The 26443-nt window shown below is 48.9% G+C and overlaps 1 protein-coding gene across 1 annotated transcript in view; it reads right to left on the bottom strand.

The window, feature by feature from the left end:
* GRIK4 (glutamate ionotropic receptor kainate type subunit 4) overlaps positions 1 to 26443 on the bottom strand; it is a 227549-nt gene that overhangs the window by 82838 nt on the left and 118268 nt on the right. Inside the window, exons 7-9 of the mRNA XM_061130385.1 lie at positions 13323 to 13484; positions 7873 to 8025; positions 6878 to 6982 (exon numbers count right to left, since the gene is read on the bottom strand). Coding sequence (XP_060986368.1) covers positions 6878 to 6982; positions 7873 to 8025; positions 13323 to 13484 — 420 coding nt within the window. The remainder of the gene's footprint in view (positions 1 to 6877; positions 6983 to 7872; positions 8026 to 13322; positions 13485 to 26443) is intronic.

Raw genomic sequence — 26443 nt, 5'->3', positions numbered from 1 at the left:
TTAAGTGAATCCATGGTCCATGAAAAGGTGGCTCAGGACTGGTTTCTATGAAAAAACCACGTGAAAATAACTGTATATTTTGGAAGTGGTGACTAGGGGCAAGAGGAATAGTTAATTAATTCCAAGGGCTGCAGTTCAGAATGAACCAAAATTTGAAGACTAATTCCAGTAAGCAGATTAATGTGGCAAATAGAAATGGAACGTTTTGAGTGAGGGAGGTGAAAGTCTCATGGTGCTCTCAACTATGTGCCACTTAGCTTCATCTGGAGCCTGGTCCCCACTTTAAAGTCTTTATTGAATTTGCTACAATATTCCTTCTGTTGTTTTATGTTCTGGTTTTTCGGCCATGAGGCATGTGGGACCTTAGCCTCCCGATCAGGGATCGAACCCAAACCCCCTGCATTGGAAGATGAAGTCTTAACCACTGGGCCACTGGGGAAGTCCCGGGTCTCGTGTTTTAACAGAGCTCCAGACAAACCAAAAGGCATTTATGGTGAGAAATTTGTCAACTGTGTCACACTGGGAATGGCTAGGGGCCGTGGATTGGGGTAAGAAAAAGTTAGACGGGCAGGACAACTCAAGCACTGGACAGTGACTGTTGACTGTAATTTTTGCTTTTCCCAAAAGATGAGGAGCTCTGACTCATTTATCTTACATTTCCAGCCTTTGACACAAAGTAGGTGCTCAAAAAATTTTTATGCTAAGTTTCAAAAAGGAATGAATGAAATCAAATCAAATTATGTTTAAGTATTTGAAGAGCTGGTAAAAAAAAAAAAAAGAGAGGGAGAGAAAGCGGATTGTTCTGGGCTGCTTAATGGGGCAGGATTAGGAGGCAGGTTTTGACTCTGTGCCTGGAAGCTTCTGGAATGTGTCCCTGGGGAGGCACTGAACTCCCTAGCCTAGGATGTGCTCAAGGAGAGGATGTATGGCTGCTTCCCTCAGGGATGCTGTGGAGAACATTCTTGCATTGGGTTGGAAGATCAGACCAGAGGCCTCAAGGGTCTCCTCCAGCTTGTTCTGGGCCATTCTGCAGAGCAGAAGGACCAGAGACTGTGTAAACAGCTACACCTCAATCAGCTCTTAAGTTTGGAACTAACTAGCTAAATGGATGGGGGCTTCCCAGGTGGCTCAGTGGTAAAGAATCTGCCTGCCAATGCAGGAGACACAGGAGATGAGGGTTTGATCCCTGGTCCAGGAAGATCTCACGGAGAAAGGAATGACAACCCATTTCAATACTCTTGCCTGGGAAATCCCACGGACAGAGGAGCCTGGCGGGTGAGAGTCCGTGGTGTTGCAAAGAGTTGGACATGACTGAGCAACCAAGCACAACAGCTGAATGGATGAGGACCATGATTCTCTCTGTTTCTTTACTTGCAAGATGGAGAGACCAGCCTTTAGGCATGGTTGATAAAAGGATGAGAAATTTTAAGTACACAAAACACCCAGCACAGCTCACCTTGTAGCAGACACCCAGTAAAGGATATCCATTCTCATTATGTCAGCAGAGTCAGCTTTCTATCTAACCACAGGCGAGCAGAACAGAGTGCTATGCAAATCTAGTTTCAGTTATCTTGGAGCTTAGCCAGGCCAGACATTGAGAGGTTACCATCCTCACTGCACAGAGGGAGAAAGTTGAGGCACTCTGTAGTGACACACAGTGAGCCAATCGACAAGTGTTGATCCCACCTCCCTGGCCTCATCCCTCCCTCTCCCAAAGGCTTAATTAGAGCCTGTTAAGCCATTTCCGATCCTCAGATGAAAGGTGTACTCATCTTATTACAGCCCTAACAAAGTCGCTGGGGGCCTGCTCAGAATCTCTGATCTTTAAACCAAGTTAAAATGAAGGAAATTAAGGGCCTGCTGATGCTGTGCTTCATTTTTCCCCTTGCCTCTTTCAAATATGATTTCTTGCAAATTAGGCAGGAAGATTATACTATTCTGATACCACCCAGGACATCTTCTGGAAGATGGGGAGGGAGAATTTTGGATAGAGATAGGAGATCTCATACAGGCAAAAACTGGGGGCTGAAGCTAGCAAACCTTGTCCAGGTTTGGAAATGTTCCTTCCAGGACACTGTAGGGAACATTTTCCCCTAAACAGCCTCCAATGGAAGCTCCACAGATGGAAAACCCTCTCCAAACAGAATCAAAACAGTAATTTTTTTAAATGGTAAAAAAAAGAAAAAAAAACCCTGAAATTCTAAAGGACTATTTTTAAAATGGTAATAATCCCTTAATCAGCCACTGGCAGGGACTATGGTATTTGGTTCAGACATTTTACCAATTACAACCCACTGGGTCCCTGCGTGGTGCTTTTTAAATAATCAAACCCAGCTCTTAACAGTCACTCGCCCAGACAGGAAGAGAAAGAACAAAACCAAATCCAAATGAGAAGATGCCATTACTAAAGAAAGCCCAGCCCAGCGGGTCACCAGGAGCCAGGCGCCATCCTGGTTTGGAGCAGGTGGCAGCAAGTTAAGGTGTTTTGATTTGGGGGCTTAGGGATTCTAGGAAAGTGAGAAAATGCAGGAGTGGGAGACCCATGAGCATGGACTTGGGAGTCAGACAAGCCTGAGTGTGAATTCCAGCTCTGCGCCCAAAGTCCTTGCTATTTGTGGACTTAGGCCAAGCTCCTTAGCAACCCTGAGCTTTGGTTTCCTCACTTGTCAAGTGGGAGTTTTATCTACCTTGAAGGGTTGCCCTCCAGGTCAGAACTGACCTGTGCAAAGCGCACATGTGTGGTCTGTGGTACCAAACAGGTCCTCAAGAGATGTTATATCCCTGCTCTGTGTCACTCTCCCCTCCCCTGCCAGCATCACGGAGGATGGAGCTGGGAGAATAGTACAGCAGTGATACTGACATACCCCTGACATTCCTCCTACCCTGGAAGAGAAGCCCAACTAATTATCAGTCCCTAAACCATCTCTTCATCCTGTAATAAGCAGGGGAAGGACATCTGTCAAGAGGCGAAGACCGGGCTGGTGATTGGGATGGGACCTGGGGACCGGAGCTGCACAGCTACATCTGTGCTCACGATATATCCTGCAGATTTTCACTGCTACTCACGGAACCTGAGCCAGACAGGCGAGCAGCAAGACGGTCACCAGATTAGTTGAAGGGAAATGGGTAACAGAAGAGGATTACTGTGATGCACTTTATAAGTCCAATCAAGGATGTGTGTCCCTTGGGGTAGCTGAAGGTCAAAAACCCACCATCCTATTTAATGGTCACTTCTGCAGCAGGTTCCATTCAACATTAGCTCAAAAAAGATGAGGGTGGGATACAGGGGGGTCAAGCCTGTTCTTAGAGGCTGCAGTGTGCATTTGTCAAAGGTGAGCCTCTGGACTGGGGCTTCCCTGATGGCTCAGTGGTTAAAGAAGGTGGCGCAGTGGTAAAGAATCTGCCTGCCAGTGCAGGAGACAGGGGTTCAATTCCCGGGTCAGGAAGATCCCCTGCAGGAGGAAATGGAACCCACTCCATTATTCTTGCTTGGAAAAATTCCATGATGGGCTACACTCCATGGGGTTGCAAAGACTCAGACACGACTGAGCATGCCGAGCGCAGCCCACAGACCACCAGCGTGGTAATCATCTATCTGGGTGCTAGTTCAGAAGGCGCAGGCTCCTGGGAAGCACCCAGTTTTACTAACTCCATGTATAAATGGAGGGCTTAGGAACATACATTTAAAGGCAAGCACCATGGGTCATTCTTGCACACACCTGGGTTTGAGAAGCCCTACCCTCCACCAATAATAGGTGCTGTGGAAGATGGGGCAGCAGCCTCTCTGAGCAGAACCCCTTGCTGGGCTGGGCTGGGCTGGGCTGGGTCAAGGGGTGGGTGCCGGTGGCTGGAGATGCTGTCTCCTAATGACTCAGGCAGCTCTGCAGCCCGGCAGCTGGGAAAAGCAGCCTGAGTGGCGGCTGGTGGAGAAGCGGAGGAAAGTGAAGAGGTACTCCGAGGCTAATGAGCTGTTCTTCAAGTGGAGGGTAGGATCAGGGCCAACAGCCAACTCTGCCACGGCAGGTGTCGCCTGGTAGAAATGGGCTCATTCTGGGGAGCATTAGAAAGCAGGGCTGAAGGCCAAGGGAAGTTTTTCAAAGCCTGAGCCTGGGCTTTCTGTGGAATGAGTCTGGGTTTGGCATCCTCGCTGTTCTCCTAACTTCTGTTTTTCTTATCCCCTCCTTTTCCTGTAGCCCTTACCTCCACTGATGTATTATATAGTATTTGTTTGCCTCCTCTCTGTCTCCTACTGGAATACAAGCTCCACGGAAGCAGACACTAAGCCCATTTTTAACCTTTGTCTAGAAGGCAGCCTGGAACATTATAGGAACTCTCTCTCTCTCTCTCTCTATATATATATATATATGCACATACATATATATACACACACACACACACACACACACATATATATAGATGATGATGATGATTTAGTAGCTAAGTCATGTCTGACTCTTGCGACTCCATGGACTATAGCCCACCGGGCTCCTCTGTCCATGGAATTCTCCAGGCAAGAATAGTGGGTTCTTTTCAGTAGTGGGAGTGGGTTGACATTTCCTTCTCCAGGGATCTTTCCGACCCAGGAATCAAACCTGGGTCTCCTGCACTGCAGGCAGATTCTTAACCGACTGAGCTACGAGGGAAGTCCATTGTATATATTGAAAAAAATGAATAAACATTCCTTACTTCACATCCCCCACTGGGACTCAGGAAGTCAGCCTGACAATTTTCCTACAGATGGGTGGCTTCATTTGTTGGGGAATTATGCGCCCAAGGGCACGATTTGAGTTTAATAACCTGAAATTGCACTTATTTTTTCCATGTCAGTCTCTCTTGCCAGACTGCGGGCTCTCTCAGTGCAGGAGCTGTGCCTTTTCCATCGTGTTTCCTCCATGCCCAGCCCGGTGCCTGACACGCAGGACAGGCTCACAGTCTCTGACAGCCGTGAAATGACCATTCTGTGATCCTCCATCCCATAATTTCTGACTGCCTACCTCACTCCCGCTCCATTTGGGAAGTTATGAAAAACAGTCACTGATGTCATTGCTTCAAGATCACGGCGCTCCGGCCCTGAGCTAACAGCAGTCGTTAACATAGCTCCTCTCTCAGTCTGGGACTCTTGCCTTTTACTTTATTGTCTTCCCAGAAGGGTGATCTGCCCTTGCAGTCGAGCATAATTGCTTTCCTCCTAGAAGGAACTCCATTGGCCCTGGTTAGACAGGCTGAATCAGAGTCTCTCAGACATAGGGACCAAGTAGAAGGATGCAGGTATGATGGCCCTTCCAGCACAGCCCAGGGCGTCACCCAGATCACCTTTGGGGTCTGTTCCTGGGTCCTCCACGAGGTCTACCCAATCAGACTCTTGTAGGGTGGAGTCTAAAAAATCTGCACTTTCCACAAATTGCCAAGGTGATTCTGATGCATAATTTGTCATAATGGTTAAGAACTTGGGCTTTAGAGTCAGAGGTGCTTGAATTCAAAACCAGCTGCCATGACTACATTGTCCAAGACCAAGTCAGTCAGTCTCCTGGAGCCTCAGTTTCCTCACTTGTAAAACGGGGATTAATAAGAAGTAACTACTTTGTGGGATTAAAAGGGAAAATATGAATGATGTACTTCGTGTGGTAAACGGCTCATGGTTAGAGTCTAATGAATGAAAACCCCTATGATAATGATGATGGTGGTTAAGTAGTGAAAATGATAGAGATGGTGGTGGTGGTTGAAGATGATGATGGTAGCGGTGGTGAAGATGATGGTGATGATGGTGGTGAAGATGGTGGTGGCGGTGGTGAAAATGATGGTGATGATGGTGGTGAAGATGGTGGTGCGGTGGTGAAGATGGTGGTGGTAGTGGTGAAGATGCTGGAGATGGTGCCAGTGATGCTGAAGATCATAGTGATGGTGGCAGTGATGGTGAAGATCACAGTGATGGTGATCATGAAGATGATGGTGATGGTGGTGGTGGTAAAGATGATGGTAGTGGTGGTCAAGATAGCGATGGTGGTGTTGGTGAAGAAGAATATGATGATGACGATTCTTCATAATCTCCTGAAAGGTGATTCTGCAACCTTCTTCAGTGGTATGTTCCCTTAGCCACTCTGATAGTCAGGAGGTTCTTCAATATGTCTGCTTCCTGCTATAATTAGTGCATCATTTTCTGGTTCTAATGTTTTCCTAAGGTTGGAGAAAGGCTACACTAAGAATAAAGAATTTACTATTACAGTGATGGAGAGGTTGGGAGACCTTCATAGAGGCACTTGGAGTGACTGCCAGAATCCCTGTTTCCTCTGATGTAAGAGAATCGGAGGAAAGGAGAGTCAGAAGGTTAATGGAGGAGGACGAGAAAGGCGGGGCGAGTTGAAAGGACCTCCAGAGGACAAAGCATCCCTGAGTTGGACAGGAAGCAGCCAGGGGAGGAGGGGTGTGATTGGCATGGCAGGGGGGCGGAGGTGGGTTGGTCAGAAAAGAGCTGACAGGAGAGAACAGAACCCTGAAGGGATTCCTCAAACCCCATGGGATGGGATCTTGATCTGTATGTGACCAGCAAGCAAGGTGGAAACTAACACTGGTTCCAGGACTAGGGTGAGATTCAGGAAGTAGAATAATCCACATGGTAGAATTCCCCCCTTAGACAATGCCCCCCTCTCTGCCCTCTCCTGCTATGAAGCACAGCTGCCTCCCTCTTGGTGATCTGCTGGGGCTGTGACCTCTGATCCACACTGGCTGATCCTGGTGCAGGAATAGGAGAAGCCTTGCATGGGGCACAGCCTGCTGCTCTGGGGATGACAGCGGGAGGCCATCCTGAGTGCCAAGGAGAAACGGGTTGGGGACAGAGACAGGGGCAAGGAGGAGGGATCTGCCAGCAGGCGAGGCTCACCTGCCGGAAACCATTCCTTGTGAACTGCAAGATTTTCAGAGCATAGTTGGACCTCTGGCCTTTGCTGTTGAATTCAATGTGGCCGGTGAGACCTTCCAATTCTACCTGTCCAAGAGAGAGTGAGTTACAGCACCAAATAGGCCCAGCCTTCCATGTGGCCCGGAGCAAGCATTCCACCATACCAGTGAAGGATGCACAAGAGAGGGGAAGCTGTCAAGACCCATTCTCCTGTCCTCCTCTCGGCCACAGGATCTTGAGACTATGAAAGTGATGTCTCTGGAATCAGTTCAGACTTGGCCGGGGCCAAGGAAAGGATGCCCCACATCCGGTGATCTCATAGCTGCTGCATAAACCAACTCGGAACTCAGATGCTAGCTTAAGCTCAGATCCCCCGGAGCTGCTCCTCCACGCCCTTGGCTGTGAATAGCATCTATCCTCCTTGGGCAGCTGCTCGCCCATCTCTAAGCTGCAGGAAGTCAGGATGACCTGACTCTAGCTGCAAAGTCCCAGCCACTCTGCACCTGGTTTCTCTGATGGGAGATGGCTTTTTCCTGGGCTAGAATCCATGTCCATCCCACCAGTGGTGGCTTGGCTGGGAGAACTCTGAGGGAACTTAGCATCAGGTCAGAAGTGCTGAGCCTGCAACTCCCTGAGGGGCCACCAGCCATGGCAGCATCATCCATCCATCCCCACATGTGCAGAGCTTTGCAGGGACCAGGTCTGAGCCCAGGGAGGTCCCAGTTCCAAGCTGAGAATCCAGGGACCACCTAACAGTCTAAGGCTCAAGGGCCAGTGCCCTGCAAACAAACTTGCCATGGATTCTCTGTGGTTTTTAGGGATTAGGGACAACTGGGACTGACTGTCCCCAGAATGGGGTCACCACAGAGCATTGTTTTACCCATGGCTGTGATATACTGGGGATACACTGTGATAGACTGCCCTCCTCCGCCCCTGGCAGGCTGGGCGTGGCCCGCAGGGTCCCCACCGCCACTCACCATGCGCAGGTAATTCATGAGGCTGGTGCCGTGCTGCCAGATCTGGGCCGAGCCGCAGGACAGGGGCTTCACGCCGATCTCCTGGCTGCGGTTCAGCTCCTGCACCGCGGTCACCACGGCATAGACGGCGTCAAACAGCAGGGCCGAGGACAGCTGAGGCGGAGAGACAAAGTGATGGGTATAAAGGAGGGAAAGGAAAAGGAGGAAGAAAGGAGGAGGAGGAGGAAAAAGCAAAACAAAGAAGAAGCGAGGGCGTGTCTCTGATGCCCTGGGTCCACCTCTCCCTGGAGACATGCAGACATACAGCTCACCACGCCATTTCTCGCATCCTCCCACCAGGCCCCAAGCTCTTTCCTGCCACATGGTTGCTGCTTCCCACACAGTCTGGGATGTGGTTGTCTTGGCTGATGCTCCCTCATTAGCAAATGATCCAGATGCTGAGAGATCGGTATGTGCCTATCTGCAGTATTCTCTGGCATTTGGCCTTCGAGATTCTTCAGGTGCTTGTAAGTAATTACAACTCCAACAAGGGATGCTGGGGGTGAGGAGGAGGAAGAGGATGGAAGGACCATCCTCAAGGTCCCTGTCTTCTCTCTACCTGCATCTTGTCTTCAGAGAGGTGACCCAGGTGATGTATCCTGTGTGCTCTGGGCTTCATGAGTCCTTTCTGCGGTCCAGCTTGGGCTGCTTTGAGCTCCTGAAACCTCCTAAGCCCTGAACATCTTCTTTTCCCAGCTTAGTCTCCAAGGGTCCTCCGTCTGTCACCAGACAGCTCTTCTCTCCCAGGCTTCTGGCAATCGGCCCAGGTCTCTCAGTGGGATCCTCGAGCAGCTTCTCTGAAACCTTATGTTCCATCCACACTCCAGCTTATTCCTCCCACCCCATCCCCCATCACCAACTTCACCTCCGAAGTTGTGAGAGCCTGATATCTAACTTCTGGCTCATCAGCTTTTCCATCCCACTGCGGGTCTCCATCCCGAAGCATCTTTTCGACCTCCCAATTGCTTTCTCCCTCTACCATTATTTACTAATTTAGCTCTGGAAAGCATTTGGCTCTGCAGTTGGGGCAAGTCCTGTTACCCAACTAGCGCTCCATCCATGTTTCCACTCCTGGGTCTGCAAAGCCCACCATCCCTGCTCCTTCGCGTCTTCCATCCTGTTTCCCTTTCAGAGCCCTCGCTGTCTTTCTGTGGCTTCTGTTCCCCATCCATATGGGCATGCCTCTAGATCCTGTCTCTGCTTCTCCTCTCCTTGTCTCTTCTAAATATTAAATCCCCCAAACAACTCAATCCTCATTTAAAATCCTCTCCTCTTTCTTGGCTCAAAATGTTCCTTGGCAAACACCCGCGATTCTCTTGTTTTTATATTTTCATTTGTTTCTTCATTGCTATCTTCTTTGAAGCTGTCTGTAAATTGTTTAGGGGAATGAAAGACTGTATAAATTAAGATGAATCAATCTGACTCAAGGAATAGCAGCTGAATTTCTCCCCCATCCATCGGAATAAGAATAAGAGTATCTTTTAAACACACCACTATAACCCTTATCTCTCCCACCCTCCCCCAGATCACTGGATTCCTGGAGTCCTCTTGGGTGTCCGTTCATCTCTGAACTTCTGTCGCTTAAACTCTGATCCTCAGCATAATTCCAGGACAGGAACCATTAAAATTTCATGGAATAGTTCTTACAATCTGGGTTTTATTCAATGAAATAAACACTTAATTACAAACAGCTGTTTTAGCCCAAATTCTAATTACTTAATCTAGCCATCTGTAATTTTAATGATTTTCTACGATTTTTGTTCTTTGCTGCGTGATGAATGGGAGTGGCATATGAAATTAGCAGGGACGTGTTCAAGACTGTCTTCTGCTCAGGCAGGAAGCATGGCTGTGGTTTGCCGGCAGCCGCCAGGCAGGCACGGCCTGGTGGGGGCAGCACTGAGCGCTTTTATTTATTTATTTATTTTTTGGTGGTCACCCTTCTGTACAGCCAGTCCCTCTCTGTGCCCTTGGAACTGGGCCCCCATTCCAACAAGCTCCACCTGGAACATCATGGGCCCCCAGGGAAGATGAGGAAGAGAGGGAGACACACTCCAGTTGGGAGAAAAAGAAGAGAAGAAAATGCAAGGAAAATGTGGAGTGCGGGAGAGAAAGACCAGAAAGAGCAAGAAGGGGAGGAGGTTATAGTGACAGAAGAAAGTGGGAAGGGCAGAGTGAGGGGGAGGAGATGAGAAGGAAAAAGAGAACAGAACTGATGGAGGAGGAGAGGACCGCGGAGGAAAGAGAGAGGAGGAGAGTGGTCCCTCCCAGATGGAGCATCTCTTTAGGGAGCTGAGCGGGGAGCCAAACCAGGTTGTGCATTCCTGGAACTGATTCTTTCTCGCCTTCCAGCTCCCAGCAGATGAAGGAGCTAGGCTGTTTGTGCTAGGAATTTCTGCCCCCAAAGAGACAGGAAGAGGCACCGCTTTTCAAAAGGTAGGTGCTGAAGCGAGAAGCCTTGAGAAGGATGAGCTTCACATTCGTCAAGGGGAGGAGTTCCTACATCACCTTGCCTTCAGACACCGTGGCTGGAAGGTTCTATAAGCTAGAGTCCAGGCTTCGCTGTGGCACCGTCCTCTGGAGGTCCTCCGCAAGGCCCCCTGGCACTTCTGCACCTCGGTTTTCTCATTTGTTCAACAAGGGGAGCATGACTGCTCTTGTCTGTTATTAGGGTGCCATGAACAGGAAGAAGAGGTCCAGTTGGGATTATTCCAAGCATCAGTGGTTTAGCATTCTGTCTGTTCTCACTCCTTGACTCTTGAGTCTGTGCACGTGGCTTTCTTTGGCCAACAAAATGAGCTGGAAGTGACAGTGTGCCTGTCCTGGGAGCCTAGGACTCAGAGGTCTTGTGCATTTCCACTTGCTTTGCCACCCTCCTGCCACCACCATGAGAGAACAGGCCAGGCCAGCCTGCTGGGCTAGAAGGATGAGAGCTATGCAGAGCTCCAGCCTGCATCAGCCGACTCCTAGGCACTGAATGAGTTCAGCCCAGATCAACAGAGCTGCCCAGCTGAGCCAGCTTAGATGAGCTGATCCCTGGTTGACCCTCAGATGCACGCGCTCCATAAATGTTTATTGTTGTCAGCTGGTGAGATCTGAGGGCTGGCTGTTACAAAGCTGGTGTTGCAAAAGCTACCTGAAATACTTACTAATGCTTCTTGAAATATCCGCCAGATAAAATGTTAAATAAGTTCATTCAATGCATGTAGTGGAAGAAGTGGTGAAATGTTAGTCACGCAATCGTGTCCTATTCTTTGCGACCCCCACAGACTGTAGCCCGCCAGGCTCCTCTGTCCATGGGATTCTCCAGGCAAGAATACTGGAGTGGGTAGTCATTCCCTTCTCCAGGGGATCTTCCCAGCCCAGGGATTGAACCTGGGTCTCCTGCATTGCAGGTAGATTCTTTACCATCTGAGCCACCAGGGAATGGTTCTTGAAGTATCCAGCAGATGGAATGTTAAATAAATTAATTCAATGCATATCTGTACTTTATACATTATGCAGTAAAATTGAGGATGGAATCATATTGCATTTTATCTTCACACTAATCCTCTAAGATGGTCAAACCTAATTCCCTAAAATTACAGGAAAAGAATCTGAGGCCCAGAAGGGTTACATAGCTGCCCAAGATCACACAGCAAGAAAACAGCAGAGCCAGGATCTGAATCCAGGTCCTGTGCCTCCAAAGCCAGGGCTCTTGTCAGCACATGTGAGCACAGCCAGCGGTCCCCCAGCCCTGTGAGCGGCCCCGCCTGGCCTGGGTGTCGGGTGCTCATGAGCCAGGTACCCAGGACCGCCCATCTGCCAGTCTGTGGTCAATGTGCACACAAATGGAAGGGCTGAAACCCTCAGAGGGACGCTGGCAATGTGGGACCAGGACCTTTAATGTCACTAGGCCAGATGCCAAATATGGACTGGTTTGGGTTGGAGAGGAGGCAGCAGGTTTTGCCTCCTCTTAGCTCAGTTGGTGAAGAATTCGCCTGCAGTGCAGGAGACCCCGTTTCGATCCCTGGATTGGGAAGATCCCCTGGAGAAGGGATAGATTACCCACTCTAGCATTCTTGGGCTTCCCTTGTGGCTAAGCTGGTAGAGAATCTGCCCGCAAATTCGGGAGATCTGAGCTTGATCCCTGGGTTGGGAAGATCCCCTGGAGAAGGGAATGGCAACCCACTCCAGTATTCTTGCCTGGGAAATCCCATGGACACAATAGCCTGGTGGGCTACAGTCCATGGGGTTGCAAAGAGTCGGACACGACTAAGTGACTTTCACTTCACTTCACTTCCTGATACAGTGCTATGAGCCTCTGAAGCATGTCAGCACCTCTTTACAACACTGGAGTGATGAGTGCAAGACCCACGGACAAGACCGGGGGCACAGGGCTGCACTCCTCCCAGGAGAGGTGAGCCTGGTCCCACCCACGACCCTATGCCTGAGGACTCGTCACTGCCCCTTAAGCAACTGGGGGTGAGGACTCCCTTCCTCCAGGTGTTTCGCCACAGCAAATCCTTCCTATGGCAGCTTCCCTCTTTCAGGTCTAAAACACCCTGCTAGAATGTGCTTGGTAACCCTGAGAACCTTCTAGCTCAAGTTCTCATGCCTCCTTCTCTCAGCTGGTTCCCTGATCAAAGCTCACTGAGCTTTGAAGAGGTCTGACCTTTGGAAAGTTATGTGAGCATCACGTGAACAGCCTTGTGGGGCTTTGGGAGGCTTAAATCTAACCCGGCTAGGACAGATCTAGAAAGCCATGCAAGCCCACTTCCAGAGAACGTGTCTTGTAATAAATGAAAGTGAGCAGACATCCCTGACAGGCCCCACAGAGTGAGGACATTGGACCCGGTGGAGAACAGCCAGGGGAATCTCTGCCTCCATCACACACACACAGGGGAACGAAGTGCAGGGAGGAAAAACGCAGGTGAAGGCACAAAGGAAGCCTCTCTGGATGAGCTGCACTGGGGGCAGTGGTCCATGGCACAGGACCAGGAATGTCGGAATCGAGTTTCACTTGCAAAAGGCTTGGTGTTTGCCCTTGAACAAGATCTCCACATCCCCTTCCCTCATCTCCATGCCTGGGCTTCAGTCTACCTGAGAGCTGAAGGAACAGATCAGCTAAAGCCCTTCCAATGTAAGATTCTTGGATCCTAAATTCAGGGGGTCTTAGCAACAGTATCATCAGGGGTCTGGCCACAGACATCACTAAATGACAGTCTGGGCCCTCCACACACTGCCTCCCTGCTGACTTCTCCCCCAAAGTGTCCCTTGTAAGCACTTTCCAGCACTTGTACGATCTAGTTTTGAGCTGGGCCTGGAGAAGGCTGGAGTCCAGGATGGGTTGTATTTGGGGGGAGGGGCTGGCTCACAGAGGGGGTGCAGGTGGCAGCAAAGGGGCACCAGGGAGGGGCCTGGTGGGCACTTACTGCGGGCCCCGTGAAGGGCACGTGATCACAATTCTCCTGCCAGGACTGGTTGAGGCTCTGTGCAAACTCTTGGAAGAAAGCATGGGACTGGTTGAAGATGGAAAAGCCCAGAATGTTGACACGATCGTCCACAAGGCTGTCCATCCTCTGGAGCGAGAACTCCTGAAAGACGCAGCAGGCAGAGCAGAGCGGGGTTAGGAAGGGCAGGGTGGGGTGGGCTCTGCGGGGGGCACAGCTGGGGAGTGCATCCTTGGCGATGGACACAATTGCCAAGTGCTCTGCTGGGTGTCAGGGTCCAGGGATGAGAGAGTTCTTCCTCAAATAGCTCACAGTGTAGGGGTGCAGGGAGGGAGAAAAGAGAAATAAGCAGAATGATCTCTAAGAAAGGCAGGTGTACATTGCTCTGGCTGGAGAAAGAAAGAAAAACATGAATGAGCTGGTCAAGGCAGGATGGTATGTGCATAAGGTGTGACCCATGAGCTGTCTTGAAGGATGCTTAGGCATTTTCTGGGTGGAAAATGTGAGTGGACCAAGGCTATTTCAGACTGAAGTCACCATGGATACAAAGGCCTGGAGGTGAGACAGTGTGTGGGCGCCTGCAGTATACTTTCACAGAAGCATCGCTCTTCAAAGTGTGTCCACAGAACACCTGCCGTCAGACTCACCTGGGTATCTTTTTTTTAAAAAAGTGATGATGCCTGCAATCCACCTAATACCAACTGAATCCATATCTCAAAAGCTGAGGCCCAGGACCTGGTATTTTTAGCAGGGTCCAAGGTCATATGCACATCAAAGTTTGAGAGTCACTGGGTCAGAACCAGGATATGTGAGGGTGGGGTGACCATGAGAGATGGAATGGGAGATGTCAGCAGGGGCCAGAGCACAGGGCTTGGTTCCTGGGTCAGGGACCTTGCACTTTATCTTAATAGTGATGGGACCTGAAGGCTCAGTCAGCCGAGGAGTGAGATCAAGTGGTATTTCTAAGAATCTCCACCTGAACATCTGCAGGTAGGGCTGTGCCTTCATTTTATTATTTTCTATTCATTTCACAAATATTGAAGTGCTAATTACATGCCAGACACAGGCACAGAGGATGTTCTAGACACGGAATATGTATGAACAAGAAACACATTTCGTGATGTCCCGGAAATTGCACGTTAGGGGACGAGACAGACTGTAAGCAAACAAATAAACACACACACTGGTAGATAGGGCTTCCCCGGTGGCTCAGCAGTAGAGAATCTGCCTGCAGTGCAGGAGACATAGGGAGACGCAGTTTCGATCCCTGGGTCAGAAAGATCCCCTGGAGAAGGGTATGGCAACCTGCTTCAGTATTCTTGCCTGGAGAATTCCAAGAACAGAGGAGCCTGGCGGGCTACAGTCCATGAGGTCACAGAGTCGGACACAAATGAAGCAACTTAGCACACAGGCACTGTCAGATATCTATGGGGGGTTAGGGTGGGGCTTGCTCCCCGAGATGAGGCAGTTGGGGAAACCCCATGTGGGGCAGTGGCATTTAGACACTCAAGGGAATTCTCCCAGGACGTGTGGTCCTCACCCAATCACCTGGCTGGAGCCATGGTTTAAGTCAGCTAAAAGCTGCAGGCATGAGTCTCATGGAGGCCAGTTAGTGTCACAGGGAGACGCACCCCTATCTCAGGCAGGGCTGAGGTCAGAGCCTGGGACCCCTAAAGTCCCCCTGGTCCTCTACAGGGAAACCAGGCAAGAGAGTGTGGGCTATTCAGCTTGGCAATCCCTGCTCCTGAAATAACGCCTTCACATGCAGGTCAGGTCATCCTTGTGCATTGAATTCACATTCATCACACATTTATTCCACACGCCTCACACACAGCTCTGCACCCTCTGGGCCCATGGTCGTCAGACCCCAGGACTAACCCATCAGCCACTCCGTCTGACATGACAGATGGCAGGTGCCGTGGGCTTGTTTGTAGCCGAGAGAAACACGGCTCTTCTTCAGGCAGCCTCCTTGTTTTAAGACTTAGTTCCTCCAGGCCCCTGTCACATCCCCAGCAAACTCACTCACTCACGTCCACGGCCACAGCCAAGCCCTCGGGCCATGGGCCTGCGCTCTGCCCGGAGCCCAGCCTCATTAGCTGTGGCTTGCAGACTCAAGTTACAAAGATGCCTTTGGAGTCACCAAAGGCTAACAGCATGGAGTGGGATGAGGATTAAGTGTCTTTTGGATCCTGCCACATCCCTGTCAGGGGAACCCGGACGTATCAGAGAATGTATTGATTCATAAGCTGGTATGTCTTCCCGTCTCTAACAGGGCAGCTGCCCATGCGCTGTGGGCTATCAGCAGACACGAGGGGGCAGATTGCTAACGAGGAAAGAGCATCTGGCAAGGGGGGGTGGCAGGGTGCAGAGCCAAGCTGCTGTCAGGCAATCGAGGGGCCTCCCCGGCTGTGGTTGGTGTGGGGGGAGCTGGAGATGTCCCCTCTCCCTCGGCTTCTGTGTCAATGTGGGCAGCTCATCACCACCACCACCCCCTGCCCCATCCTCACAAGCACAGCAGGGTGGAAGAAGGCCCATTTCAAGGAATCCCTGATAGCTCAGTTGGTAAAGAATCCACCTGCAATGCTGGAGACCCTGGTTTGATTCCTGGGTCAGGAAGATCCCCTGGATAAGGGATAGGCTATCCATTCCAGTATTCTTGGACTTCCCTTGTGACTCAGCTGGTAAAGAATCCACCTGCAATGCGGGAGACCTGGGTTTGATCCCTGGGTTGGGAAGATCCTCTGGAGAAGGGAAAGGTTACCCACTCCAGTATTCTAGCCTGGAGAATTCCATGGACTGTATAGCCCATGGGGTCACAAAGAGTTGGACATGACTTAGCGACTTTCACTTTCACTTTCACACCTTGATGTCTAAACTCACAGCGGCAGTAGGGGGTACACATGGTAAGCACTTCGGGTTCAAATCCAGATGCTGCACTATACTGCCATGTATGATCTGGGCTTCAGATCCTCATTTAAAGTGGCAACAACAATGACAGCAATCTCAGAGATTGTTCAAGGAACAAGTAATAGGCATGCACCAGGCGCATCATCTCTGGCACATAAGACATGTTCAACATGTGACAGCTACGAACATGCTACCACCAGATTGTGGGCAGCTTCTCGCTTCCTACTTCTTTAGTTCCACTTGTCTTGGAAACCTGAGTTCAGAAGGTGTTTCCTTGAAATACATGACCCAAGCTGAGTAAGAATGAATGAATTAATTACAGACACTTAGAGACAGCCCATCCCAAAGCCAGACAAACTGTCTTCCTGCCTTTTAATAACTACCTTCTCATCCTCCAATTATATCCTATTTTCAAAGGCCCCCTTAAGATAAAAAGATCCAGGAGCTTCCTTGATAATCCATCCTATTTATAACGACTCATGGGAGAGCTTGTGAAAGGACAAGAAAGGGGTGGAGTGTTCTTTTATTGTAATTTCCCAGGACACTTCAGGCTTCTATTCTCTAAGCATCTTCACTGTTAGGAAATGCTTCTTTCTGTCTAAACTTACTCTCTTCTGCTGCTGCTGAAGCTTGGTATCTAAGTGAAAATGGGAAACAGCTGCCCACTGCCAGTTTGTACACACAAAAAAATCTTTTAAATTCTAGTATTTACAAAAGTGTATTTCTCAGGACACTAGCTTTTCTGGGAAGTGTTTCAAGAAAACAAGGTTCCACGTTCAAATAAGTTGAGTAAACATGGTGTATTCTAACCATATTTTCAAGATTTACAATGCACACTAGCACATTAAAGGGTTAAAGAAGTCCTACCGTAAAGCAGCTTAATTTTGTTTAACCTGGGACTTTCTAAACTCTAACCATGAAACACTTTCCCCACCAAACCACTCCTGCAGGAGTGTTCTATAGACTGTGCAGTGGGAAATGCTGTTTTAAACATGCTACGTAGTCATGTACAGATGTGAGAGTTGAACCATCAAGAAGGCTGAGTGCTGAAGAATTGATGCTTTCGAACTGTGGTGTTGGAGAAGACTCAAGAGTCCCTTGGATAGCAAGGATATCAAACCAGTCAATCCTAAAGGGAATTAACCCTGACTATTCACTGGAAGGACTGATGTTGAAGCTCCAATACTTTGGCCACCTGATACAAAGAGCTGACATGCTGGAAAAGATCCTGATGCTGGGAAAGATTAAGGGCAGGAGGAGAAAGGGGTGACAGAGGATGAGATGGTTGGATGGCATCACTGATTCAATGGACATGGGTTTGAGCATTTGATAGTGAAGGACAGGGAAGCCTGGTATGCCACAGTCCATGGGGTTGCAAAGAGTTGGATGTGACTTAGCAACAACTGAACAACAACAATTCTAAACATATTTAGGGAAACATGTATTATAACCCCCAAATCAAGTGACATTTGGCTGACAGGGTGTTACATAAAATCAACCAGTTTCAGGATGAGAGGGGAGCACAGGCCCTCTGGCTCCAGCTTTCCGCCAGGAGCTCTAGCCAGGAACGCACCCTGGCCTCACCCAGGCGTTCTGTGCTCCCTAGGTGTGTTCCCTGGCTGACTGTGACCTTAACTGAAATGACAAAGTGTTAGGAGCCCTGGGATAGATCAGGTTCTCATGGGGACCTTGATTCTCTTCTTATAAATGTCCTGGGGCGGGAAATCCTAAGTTCTCCACTCCCAATGTGAGTGGATTCCACCACCGTCACAAGACCAGGGAAACCAGGGTGAAGAACAGAGCCTATGGCCACCTGGTAGGGCTGAGTGGTGACACAGAGGCCAGGACCAAGTCTTCAATTGCTCCAAGAGCATGTGGCTTTGTGACAGCACTTGCGGTGACAATATATTTTCATGTCCGTGGCCTCTTCCTCCCAAGGCCTGTGTGTTCCTAACAGCAGGGATGTACCTGACCCATTTATTATTTATTTAGTTTTGGCTGCACTGAGTCTTCACTGCTGTTGGGCTTTTCTCTAGTTGTGGCGAGTGGGGGCTACTCTCTAATTGCAAGTGCAGACAATTGCATTGCAATTGCAATGGCTTCTCTTGTTGCGGGGCACAGGCTCTGGGTCCATGGGCTTCAGTAGTTGTGGCACTCGGGCTTAGTAGTTACTGCTTGCAGGCTGGGGCTCAAGAATTTGGGCTCAATAGTCGTGGCACACAGGCTTAGTTGCTCTGCAGCATGTGGGATCTTCCCCGACCAGGGATTGAACCCATGCCCCCTGCATTGGCAGGCAGATTCTTATCCACTGAAGTCCCCCATTTAAAAAAAAAAAATTGGCTTCACCCAAGAGTTGCAGGATCTTAGTTCCCTGACCAAGGATCAAACCTGTGCCCCCTTCATTGGGAGTGCAGGGCCTTAACCGCTGGACTTCCAGGGAAGTTTCCTGCCTCATTTCTGAAACCGTCACTGCACCCAGAATAGAGCTTAATACCTAGAAGCTGTTTGGTGAATGTTGCTTGAGGTTGTGGATGGAAGATGCTTCCATGCCCTGGGGTCCTCACGATGCCTGACTCTTCTCAGTCTTATTCCTACAGAAGGTGTAAGGACACGAGCAGGATGGGGACCATCGCTGGATTGTCCTCTGCAAGTTACATTATCATATTTTGAAAAGCAAATTTCTGACAGCTTGTTTTCTTAACACCGGGCTTTCTCATTTAAAAAGTTATAGATGTGCACACATTTGTGTATGTGTGAGCATATGGGATTGTGTGTGCATGTGTATTCTGTATACAGTGATTTTTCAGGGGACTGAATAGCTGCAATCGAAGGTCAGGTCATGAACCCAAGTGAATACTGGAGAGTGTTACCTGAAATTGAAGGGTGTTTAGAACAGGCCCGGAAGGAAGGCCTCACGCATAAAGGATGGTGCACCACATGGGTGCTGCGGATCAGCTGAATGGCCCCCTTTGTCCAGCAGCTGTGACACTTCCAATGTCCTAGTTTGCCCACGGCCTTCCACTCCAGTCAGTTGCAAGGACCACTCCATGGCCCTACAGCCTGCTCATCCAACAGGCCAGGAGCTAAGGCCAGCTGAGTGTGGGCCACGGGGTGGAGGAGTGAGGGACAAGGTCAGCCGACCAGAGGTTAAAAGCACAGGGTTTTTCATGATCTGGACTCAGCCTCTGTACTTGACTTTAAGTAGGAAAACAGGAAATCAAAACGCAGGTCCAGACTGTGTCCTGGGGTCAAGTCCATCTCTTAACCCTTCACAGCCTGGGCCTGGATGCAGGTGAAATGGGGAAGTGGGGGAAGAGCATTTCATACTCTCTGCCCAGCAGCCCCTTCTCCTTGGTTTCTTCTCCCAATTGCTGAGCCCCCAAGGGCCTGACCATTGCCAGGGCCACCTAAGCTACACACTTCAAAGGCAGCCTCCACCCCCTCTTCTTTCAATTCTATATCTAGTCAATTCTTTTACATCTGTCTCCTAAATGTGCCCTGTATCTCTATCCCTTCCTTTCCAATCCCGCTAGGTCAGGCCTGCCTCATTTCTCCTTTGTCTGTTAAGTAAACCACCCCCTGGATCTCGGGAGACTCAGCCACGATGCAGCAGAAGTCCCAGCTGCCACTCATGTGATGGCAACATGAATGGCACCCCCTGGAGTCATGCCATGTAGTGATCCTATCAGGGGACAGCAGGATATAATAAAAAGAGGTTACAAAATAAGATAGTCTGTGTTTGAATCCTGTTTTGCCACATACTGGTTGGGTGATCGTGGGCAGGTGAGTAGCCTCGCTGAATTTTGTTCTGCTTACCCGTAAAATGCAGACCAGAGCATCCACCTTGCAGGGATAATCCATAGCTATGCAGTCCATCCTCCATGCTGTCCCTTCTTCTTCCTTCTTCTGATCCCCACACTCCACTTAGGTCCGGACAAAGTGAACTATCTGGCCTGGGGGCTTCTCCTCTCTTCTTCCCTCCCCTCCTTACCCTGCAAGAAGCTATCCTTAGCTACTTGTCAAATAAGGAAAGTTCTGCCAAGTCAGTCACCATAAGGTGTTAATTGCTTGGTGTGGCTATTTGTGTGGAGACAGAAGGCTTGAGTTGCAGTTCCAGACCTTCCAACCATAAATAATCCTAACAAAGTAATAATTATAATAATAATAACTGTGACAATTTATTGACCACCAACTGTGTGCCTGGCAGAACTAAGCATTGTATGTGCAGGATCTCAATCCGTTCTTATAGCAGCCCTACCACAGGGGAGTTATCAGTGTCAATTTATAGCTGAAGGAGCAGAGACCCAGAGGAATGAGTGGTTTTCCAAGGTCACACAGCTGTAAACAGACCCAGACCCAGTGGTTTAGATGTTTGTACCCCTTATTCATCCCTGTGAGCGGGGCATCGAGGGTCAAGGGTACTATGAGTTCATGCTGACTGTGCTGTAAGAGAGCTGGCAAAATTGAATTAAAATTCATTTCAGAATATACCACTTGACTTTAAGAGCAATGACTTCTGGTCTAAGATTTGCAGCTACAAAATGAACACTGGTCGTCCAAGAGAGTAAAGAGATTATCCAACATCGACTAAATCTCTGCCTGAGAAGCATTTTAATTACAAAGGGTCCTGGGGATTGGTGTGGGCTCCAGACTGAGCAACTAAAACTCATCTTGAGAACATGGGAGAGCTGAGGTTTGCCCCACGCCGTGTCTGCTCAGCACAAAGAATCCCAGGAAGGAACATGAGACAACACCAGGTTTCAGGTGGGGAGGAATTAGAAATAAACGCAGTGTAATCAGATAACCAACAAGGACCTACTGTCTAGCACAGGGAACTCTGCTCAATGTTATGTGGCAGTCTGGATGGGAGGGGAGTTTGGGGGAGAATGGATACATGTACATGTATGGCTGAGTCCCTTCACTGCTCACCTGAAAATATCACAGCATTGTTAATCGGCTATACCCCATTACAAAATAAAAAGTTTTTTATAAAAGAAAGAAAAGCATTGTGACTGAAGACATGAATGGCTAACATGCATAGAGAAGTAGGCAGTTAAAATCAGCTTCATGAACTTGGCTGACTTCAGCCAGGACTGGTTTAGGAGCCTTGGTCATCCCTGATCACCATCATCTGAGCCACAAAAGCTTTCCTGCTGGCCTGTGGGTGGTCTCGCTCATTGCTATATCTCTAGCCCAATGAAACTTAGTGAAACCAGAAGCTGGTTCTTTGGTTTCATTAAATGATGAGGATAATAACTGTGCTGGAGGGAGTGGGTATGGATGTAGAGTCACAACATGTTAAATCACACACTGTCTGCTGGTATTTTGCCCTAGATTTTCTTCACGGGAGCTTCACTGGAGTCCCAAATTCCAAAAACCAATCTCTGCTTTTTAAATTTTTCAATCTCTTTATTTTAGTCTCTTTTCATTAGACAGGATTCTGTTACAAAATGGGGAAAATCACACTTCACAGTGTTGGCTGTGAGACTTAAAAGAGATAACAGTGATATATAGGAAAGTGCTATATAGATAGGAAATATGACAAGAGCTCCCTGAAATTATTAGTATTGTTAGTTAACAATACACTAGCTCAAGGAAGGCATTCTGCAGGCACTTTCAGGCATCATTAACAGGCAATGAGGAAGACAGGGTGGGGGAGGGAGGCTTCTGTCTTCCCCACAGATTTGTCATGGAGGAAGATCTCTCTGATCTTGCATAGAGTCCTGAGAATTCAACATCTCCCTTCCTGCCAGGGCCACCAGCAACTTTTAAAATGCCACCCTGATGACACCTCTACAGCCCCTGCAGTCTCTTTGGATTCCACTACCCAGACCCAGTTGGGCTTTGACTGCCCTTCTCTGCAGATCCTTTGCTCCAGAACTGGTTCATATTCACACAGTGGTGTTTCAAGCAGTCCCTTGCTCCTCTGTTGCTTTCACCCAAGACTCAACCTTTGATCTCTGCTTCATGCTCACTAACTTCCTGGGAGAGGAGACCAGCAACCTCCTGTCACCCAAATCAGAAGTCATTTATTAAACGTTACTTTATCACTGAGGATCATAACATTAACTGCTTCCATTGGCAAAGCTCTACAAAACTTGTAAGGCACTTTCCTGCACCTCTTCTGGTCCTCACCAGCACACATGGTGTGGAAAGAGTGGGTTTTAGTCACATACCCATGGAGAAACTTAAGTGTCTAGGAGTTAAGTGTCTTGCTCAAAAGACAGACTGGGATAAAGGTCCAGGTACTTGGCATTCATGATTAGCACTTACAATTCCATTCCTCACTACTGGGGCTCAGCAGTAGGCTAAGTCAATAGTAGTAGTAAGGTTAGTTCCTTAGTGGTGTCTGACTCTTTGTGACCCCATGGACTGTAGCTCACCAGGCTCCTCTGTTCATGGAATTCTCCAGAATTCTCCAGAATACTGGAGTGGGTTGCCATTGCCTTCTCCAGGGGATCTTTCTGACCCAGGGTCTCCCACACTGCAGGCAGATTCTTTACCATCTGAGCCACTGGTGAAGGATACAGCATAAACTCAAATGCATAAGCCCTCCACTGAGGTTGTTCATGACTGACAACTTTTAATGTTCTAACCCCAGAGTACTGAGAACACCAAAAGCTTCCAATTTCTTAAGCCATTATTACGAAGCTGGAATAATGGAAGATATCCTTGACTACATCACTCTTAAACTTGTACTTCTTTTCGTTCTGCCCCAATCTGATCCCCTCCCTTGGTTGCCTACTTGTGAATGTCACCATCATCCACCCATCATTCAGGCTAGGATTTGGAGCTCATTCTCCACTTCTCCCCTTCTCACGCTCCCCATCTCATCCATGTTTGCATGCAATAGGTTATTGTCACTGGAAATGCTGTACCTTTTTAATATCTCTTGAATCTGTCCCCTGCTCTCCATCCCTACTGCTTCTGCCTCAATTCAGACCTTCACAAGCTTGTTCTTGGACTTTGAATGAATTGGTTTCCCCTCCTCCAGTTTTGCCTTTCTCCAGCTTCCTCCTTCATGCTATTGCTCAAGAGCTCTTTCTCAACAATTCATTTGCTCATGAATCCCTCCCCACCTCCCAATGCTCCTTACTGCACTCAGGACAAAAACAAACTCCTTAGCTGGACATGTGTGTCTCTTCATGCTATGATTCCTGTCTACCCCTCTTTTCATTCTTCACCTTGACTTCCTCCATCACCCAAGAACTGGACACTGTCCTCACAGGTATACCTATCATCACTTAGAGCTTTTTATCCCATCACTGCTCAGTCAGTCATTAATGTCGAACTCTAGACTGCCAGGTTCCTTGGTCTATGGGATTCTCCAGGCAAGAATACTGGAGTGGGTTGCCATGCCCTCCTCCAGGGGAGCTTCCTGACCCAGGGATCAAACCCTCGTCTCTTGCATCTCCTGCGTTGCAGGCAGATTCTTTACCTCTAGTGCCATCTCGGAAGCCATCATGAGTTTGTTCAAAGCAGCTTCCCAAAGACTGGGTGCTATTGGAGGCAATGTATGTACAGTAGCAGCATCCACCCGGGTGCAAAGCATATAGAAAGAAGTCAAGGTTGTTGACTGAATGAATTTTAGGAAGGGAACACCTGTCAGGCTTTTCTTATTTTACTGGATGGGCAGCTTGGTCCTTTAATATTCAAGGCTCTTTCCTTATGACTATAGCCATTCATTTTCCCTTGGGACCCAAAGTATGGAGGAGGCCAGGACTCAAGCTTTTGTCTTTTAAGTGGCCTCTTAGGGACTTCCCTCGTTGTCCAGTGACTAACACTCTGCTCCCACTGTAGGAAACCCAGGTTCGAACCCTGGCCAGGGAACTAGACCCCACATGCCACAACTAAGGGTTTGCATGCTGCAACGAAGATCGAAGATCCCACGTGCCGCGACTAAAACCTGGTTCAGCCAAATAAATAAATAAAAATTGAAAAGAAAAAAACAGTGGCCTCTTAGCCTTTCTCGAGAAAGCACTGAAGCCACCAGGAGTCCAGAATCTCCTGGGTACTCTCACATCCTCTCCCTCCCTCCAGGTGCCTATTTATCTGCATCACAGCCTGTGCTCTCCGCATTCTAGGTGATTGCTTTTTGTGTAATAGGTCTTTGAAGAAAGTAGCAGCTGGGAGGCTAATTCACACCTGTCAGTGAATTCCATTTAATGGGAGATTTGGTTCTAAACCTCCCTGCTCCCAGCTTTCCTGGATCCTTCTCCCCGCATGTCTCCTCTTCATGTATCCCCATGACCTGAGATTGCATAGCCCTTCCTCCCAGGAACCTTGTCCCTTCTCTGCTTTTCTTTCCCAGCATGAGTCTACAAACAGGACTTAAAAAGCAGACTGTATTGTCTTGTTCAGTGCTCTGGTCCCTGCACCTTACTCTGCGCCTGTGCTTAGCAAGTGCTCAAACATTCATTATATGAATTCATGATCACCTGCAAACATGCATCAGGGTGGAAACATCTTTACAAAGACTTCAGTCATTTGCTCCCAGGAAGAAGGAAGGCAGAGGCCAGGGAGGGGAGAACCCTCCCACCTCCAGCCCAGCAGCTCTGTCTTCATCTTAGCTTTAGAAATGTTCTGTGCCTCTGGGAACTAAGTAAGTGGTTACTAACTGTGATGTCGAGACCTTAATGGATCAAACTGACAAAATAGTGGAGGCTTTGTGTTCTCCCCTTGGGCTGGGGGGCGCCATTGCTTTCCTGCAGGCCTGCTTCCTCTATCACGCACTGATGCCTCACCTCTGAAGTCCCCTGCACTCAAGGTCCACTGGTCGTCTGATCTGATTGTCCACTGATCTGTCTGCACCATGCTCCCCCTCCCTCCCAACTCATTAGCCTCAGGCTTGTAGAGACACAAGGCCCTCCCTCCCCCCGTCTTAGCAGGCATGCTAGGAGTTGCTGGGGAAGATGAGTGACACTGTCAATCAGCAGCCTCAGCCTCCTCCCCCACCTCTGCAGCAGGACCAATGAGGGGCTCCCACAGGGGCGGGGCACCTTGCTGTCTATGACACACACACTTGAGATCACTCAGCAAGTGCATGACTAAGGCTAGACCAGGGTCCAAGCCACTGGACACTCAGGAGGGAAATGGACATAACAAGTGATTTTTCAGATCTTGGCCATTTTGACTCATTCTAAACAAAACAACCCAGGAGCCTCTTCTCTAGGACACACATCATTTTGGGCACCAGGAACATACCAGTGAGCAAACTCATCTCTGTCAAGGTGTTTATCCTTACTGGCAAGTGGAGGCAAGTCCCAAACAGTGCTGAGCTCAAGTGCCAGGGGCACAGAGAGGTGGCGTGGCTGTAAAAATGACTGTTGATCTTCCCAAGCTGAGAGCTGATTGCAAGCTGAGGCCTGAAAGGCGAGCAGGAGTCAGTAGGCAAGGAGGTGCAGAAGTAGCTTCTAAGACAGAGACGTGGTGGGATGCACGGAGCTGTGGAGGAGCAAGGCACTGGCTCAGTGCAAGGCACTGCAAGCCACCCCGTGTGGCTGGGGTGCTGCCAGGAGGCCGTCCAAAAAAGACTGCTTTGGGGACTTCCCTGGTGGTGCAGCAGTGGAGAATCTGCCTTCCAATGTAGAGGACAAGGGTCCAATCCCTGGTTCAGGAACTAGGATCCCAAATGCCATGGGGCAACTAAGCCCTCATGATACAACTACAGAAAGTCCATGCGCTGCAGTAAAGACCTAGGGCAGCCAAGATTTTAAAAATAAAAATAAAAAAAAGAAGATGTTTTGGACTTTATCTTGGGGTGACAGATAGGGAGCTCTTGCAGGGCTTTAAGCAAAAGAGAGATATCATCAAGGATGGTTTTAGGAAGATCTTAACACTTGGCCAGGATAAAAATCCAGCTTTGAAATTCACAGGAGAGGCGTCCACCATACAGGTGATGGCTGGAGGCTTCAGCTGGACGGGCAGATGTCACACTTACTCCTGGGCTGTGAATGGGAGCTGTCAGCGCCACAAGCACAGGGCCGGGGGTGGGGAAAGCCTCAGATGGTGATTAATTGAGTGGTTGATGCCTTTGATATTGAGGGAAGCCTGATGCTGGGGAGAGAGGAGCTGGACTGCTTAATAATAATAGCACTTGCTCCTCCTAATGGTGCTTGTAATACAATTGCACTTATAATGTAATAATAATAATAATATAATTTGCCGTAATGTATTTTCTTCTCAGCCTCCTTATG

Source organism: Dama dama, chromosome 1 (assembly GCF_033118175.1).
Source record: "Dama dama isolate Ldn47 chromosome 1, ASM3311817v1, whole genome shotgun sequence".
Taxonomy (NCBI): Eukaryota; Metazoa; Chordata; class Mammalia; order Artiodactyla; family Cervidae; genus Dama; species Dama dama.
The sequence above is the reverse complement of the archived record's forward strand: the minus strand, read 5'-3'. Positions and strand labels throughout refer to the sequence as shown.